Here is a 4,168-nt window from a genome sequence, read left to right as displayed (position 1 = left end):
TCGCGGCGCTGCACCCGCCCCCCTGAGGCGCCCGCACCTCCCCCCCCCCCCCCCCCAGTGACATTTCAGAACAATAACAACACTGAGGGCATGGGGCTGTGCAGGGCGTGCAGCTGTCACCCTGCTGCTGTGCCCCATGGGTCCGGGCACCGCTGTGCCACCGCCTGGGGACGGCCTCAGAAGGTGCCTGAAACCCCGTGCTACACCTCCATCCAAACTCTAATTCTCAGCCCAATCCCAACCCTAAAGCCAACCCTAAAACTAACCCCAACCCTAATACCAACTCCTAACCCGAGCCCTAAACCAGCCCTAACTCCAACCCTAAGACCAATCCCCAAACTGACCCTAACCCCAGCCGTAGACCTGACCTTAACCCCAACTCTCATCCTAACCCCAGCCCTGACCACAGCCCTAACTCCAACCCTCATCCCGATCCCAACTGTAATTGTAAACCTAATTCCAACCCTCACCATAAACCTAACCTTAATCCCAACCCTCACCTGAACCTTTACACCCATTCCTAACATTAAACCCCAGCCCCATCCCTCTCCCTTTCCCTCACCCTACTCCTCACTCTGCCCTGAACTGCTGCCCCATAGGACTGAGGTTGGGCTGCCAGCCCCACAGGAGCTGCCTGCTTGGTATTGAGAGTCGATGACCTCTGGGGTCTTCTCCACCCCAAGTGCCTCCATGATTCCACAGGACCTCTTTCAGGATTCTGCATCACACCCCAAAACCGGTGCTGGGGGGCCCCTGCCTGCCCCCCCCCCCCAGGTCTAAATACAACCTCAGTCAGAGGGTGACAAACTCCTGTCCCCATGCCAGCAGCACAGATAAATATAGCTCGCTGCTCATCGGCGGGGCACGGCCACGGGGCGAGCGCAGCCCTCCTGCTCCCCTGCCCCACAACCAGTGGGGCCATGATGCTCAGAGCCCAGTGACCCCTTTTTTGGGGGGCTCCCACGCGGTTCAGCCCCGGCTCGCAGCCCCACGCCCACCCGCTGTCCCTGCTCAAAGGCCTCTTGTCACTGCGGCCCACGCGCTGCAGGAATGCGTTCTGCAGGGCCACCCCTCTGGGTTCTGCACGGCAGGGACTGGGATGAGCAGCACTGTGCCATAGATGCCACCTCCTGCCCTCTGAGAGGGGTTGGGATTAGCATTGGGGTCGAGCTTAGGGTTAGGGGGAAGGTTAGGGTAAGTTTGGGGTTAGTCTTAGGGTTGGGGTTAGGGCTGGAGTTGGTCTCAGGATGGGGTTTAGTGCTAAGGTGAAGGGTTAGCATTGTTAGGGGGTTGAGTTTAGGGTTAGGAGTTGGGATTGGTTTTAGCCTTGGGAGTTCCTATGGCAAGAGCACGGAGCATCCCTCCTGCATCCCTGCAGAGAGCTGGGGGGGGAAACCCCCCAAACCAGGCTGGGGGTGCCCAGGGTGGACTTTGTGAGTCCCCCCATTGTGAGCCTGTCCCCACTGAACATGGACCCATCATCCACACCACCTCCTCCTGCAGGTGTCCGTGGGCCACCGTGGCCACCAAGTGCAGAGCCAGCAGTGCCATACCCCCATGGGCTGCAGTGCCATACCCCCACGGGCTGCGTTATCGGGGTGTTCCCTGGCACCACAGCCCTCACCCCATCCACTATCGCCTCCCGCCTCACCTGACGCATTTCCCCAGGAGGAGAAAGTTCAGGTTGGAGCAAAACAACAGCGGCTGCAGGTGTGGGCATTGTGGGGAGGGACACAGGAGGGGGGGGGCAGATTGGGGAGGCGTGGGGCACCGAGCCCAAAGCGGACACACCGTAACCACGGGCACCGCTTTCGTGGGTGCACAGCTTCGGTCTCCAGCACGCATGGGGGGACATCGTCACCTCCCTCCCCCGTGTCCCCTCCCTCCCTCCCTGCCCGCATCACACTACGCACGCAGGGAACCCTCGGCGTCTCTCCCCCATTTCCCCCCACGGGGCGTGCAGAGGGTGCTCTGGCGGGCAGCCCGGCTCCTCCTCTCCTACCTGAGCGTCTGCCCCGCGTTATGCAAGTGCTGCGGGAGCCGTGGGGAGAGGTCATGCAGGTGCCACGTGCGGGGCCATGTGCCCTCATGCAGCGCTATTTTGGGGACACCGACGAGAGCGCCCGATGCGGGGGATGGGGAACGGCTCCAGAGAGGGGCTCCCCACGTCCCACCGACCCGTAGGGGGCTGCAGGTGGCACCACCCCAAGTGACAGCCGTCCGTGTCCCCGACCCTCCGGGCACGGCGGGGACGAGCGCGGGGTCCGGGCAGCGCGGCACGCAGCCGGCAGCGGAGCGCGGCCCCGCAGCAGCGGGCACCCACCTGTGGAAGAGCAGCAGGATGGAGAGCAGCGTCTGGTCGATGTTCCTGTTGCAGATGCCCTGGTTGAGGAGGTAGCAGGGGTCCCGCACGACGGGCTCCAGCGAGTCCTGGCGCATGATGGAGCTCAGCTTGGCGGCGTTCAGGTTCTCGCCCTCCAGCTGCTCCCGCAGCTGCCGGAAGCCGCTGGCGGTGGGGCTGCCCGGGTTGTTGTTCTCTCCCCCCCCGGCCCCCACCAGGTCCAGGCAGCAGTTGCAGCAATCCAACCCCACGGGCGAGCGGCACTGCTCGCCGGCCGACGAGGACATCCCGGGGCCGAGCGCCGCGCGCAGCCGCCCGGCCCCGCTCCTCCCGGCTCCGCTCCGGTTCCGCTCCCGCTTCGGCGAACGGCGGCCCCGAGCGCCCGGCCCCGCTCCCCGCCCCGCACCGCCGCCCCACCCCGGGGAGCCCGCCCCGCCGGCACCCGCTGCGGGCAGCCCGGCACCGCCCCATGGCAGCGCCCGGAGCTGCGGAGCTCCCTCCGAGGGGCCGGCTGGCACCGAGCCCGCAGTCCCGATGGCTCCCGCCGCTGGCTCAGCCCCGGGGGTACCGGCACCCCCCCCCTCATCCGCCGGGCGCCCACCGCCCCTGCGGCGCACGCTGCCGGTCCCAGCCCTGCCACACCGCCCCGCTGCACTCATTGCTCCATTGGCACCCGATTCCAACGGGCACCCGCTGCCCTACTGGTGCCCAGTGCTCCGCTGGCACCCAATGCCCCACTGAGCACCTACTGCCCCACTGAGCACCTACTGCCCCATTGGTGCTCACTGCTCTGTTGGCACTCAGTGCCCCATAGGCACCCGCTGCCCTGCTGGCACCGAGGTCCCACTCTGTGCCTCCTGGGATGGCCGTGACATCAACCCCCCTGGGTGTCCTGTTGGTGCCCCACTGAGCACCTGTTACCCATAGGCACCCAAGGCTTCACTGGGACCCAAAGCCACACTCTGTGCCACATTTTTTCCCCCTTGGGGTGGCCGTGACATCGCCCCCAAAGCTCAGGGCAAAGCCCCAGAGCATTTTGGGAAAGAGAAGCTCCCAGAAGGGCAGAGCACCCTGGGGCTGTAGGGTTGGGCAAGGGGAAACGGGCAGAGGGAGGAAAGGTGATTTTGGAGCACGGCAGGAGCATCTGCGAGGGCAGCGAGCTGTGAAGTGCAAGGAACCAATGGGAAATGTCCCAGTAGTGGCTGTGGTTAGTGTGGGATGGGATGCTCAGTGCTGGGAGAGGGAATGGGGAGTGGGCAGGAGGGGGAGGCAGTGAGAGGCAATCCTGCACGCGGGGGGTGGTGGGCAGAGATAAAGGCAGAGAACGTGGGTCAAAACCCAGCTGGCACCCAGCGCCCAGCACCTGGCACCCGGAGCAGGGTGGTACAGAATGGGTGCTGCTGGGGGAAGGCAGAAACACTCCATCAGCTCTCCTGGTTCCCTTTTTGGAGAGGAGGAAGGGGTTTCACGTGAGGATGAAGCACTCTCCACCCCACAAGGACCCGTGGCATCAGGCTGCCGAGGGCATCTGTCACACAGCTCTGCTCTGGGGCCTCGTGCTGCCCCACAAGTGGCCGTAGGTGTCCGGTGGGGGGGTTGGAGGGGGGTGATGGAGGCTGCTGCCATCCCGTGGGCACAGCGGGGTAGGGCACAGCACTGACACCCGCCAGACACCATGTGCCACCTGTCCCCGAGGGTGCCAGCTGCTGTCCCCGTGTCGGGGCTGTGATGTGAGGCTAAGAATACCCGGTGCTGTCACAGCTGTGACATTTCCCGGTGCCTCCCCCTCTCCAACCCGCCGGGCACGGTGCATCTGCTGCCCGATGT

At 65.1% G+C, this 4,168-nt stretch overlaps 1 protein-coding gene across 1 annotated transcript in view; it reads right to left on the bottom strand.

Annotated features, from left to right (window-relative positions):
* The window catches only part of TSC22D3 (TSC22 domain family member 3), a 7,593-nt gene extending 4,954 nt beyond the window's left edge, over positions 1 to 2,639 (bottom strand). The window contains exon 1 of the mRNA XM_042829305.1: positions 2,324 to 2,639. Within this exon, the coding sequence (XP_042685239.1) occupies positions 2,324 to 2,628 (305 nt within the window). The 5' untranslated portion in view covers positions 2,629 to 2,639. The remainder of the gene's footprint in view (positions 1 to 2,323) is intronic.
* Between the last annotated feature and the right edge of the window lie 1,529 nt (positions 2,640 to 4,168).

This window comes from Centrocercus urophasianus, unplaced genomic scaffold, assembly GCF_019232065.1.
Source record: "Centrocercus urophasianus isolate 14NV4802_14NV808 unplaced genomic scaffold, USGS_Curo_1.0 seq_302, whole genome shotgun sequence".
NCBI classification, from domain to species: domain Eukaryota; kingdom Metazoa; phylum Chordata; class Aves; order Galliformes; family Phasianidae; genus Centrocercus; species Centrocercus urophasianus.
This window is presented reverse-complemented; position numbering and strand designations above follow the sequence as displayed.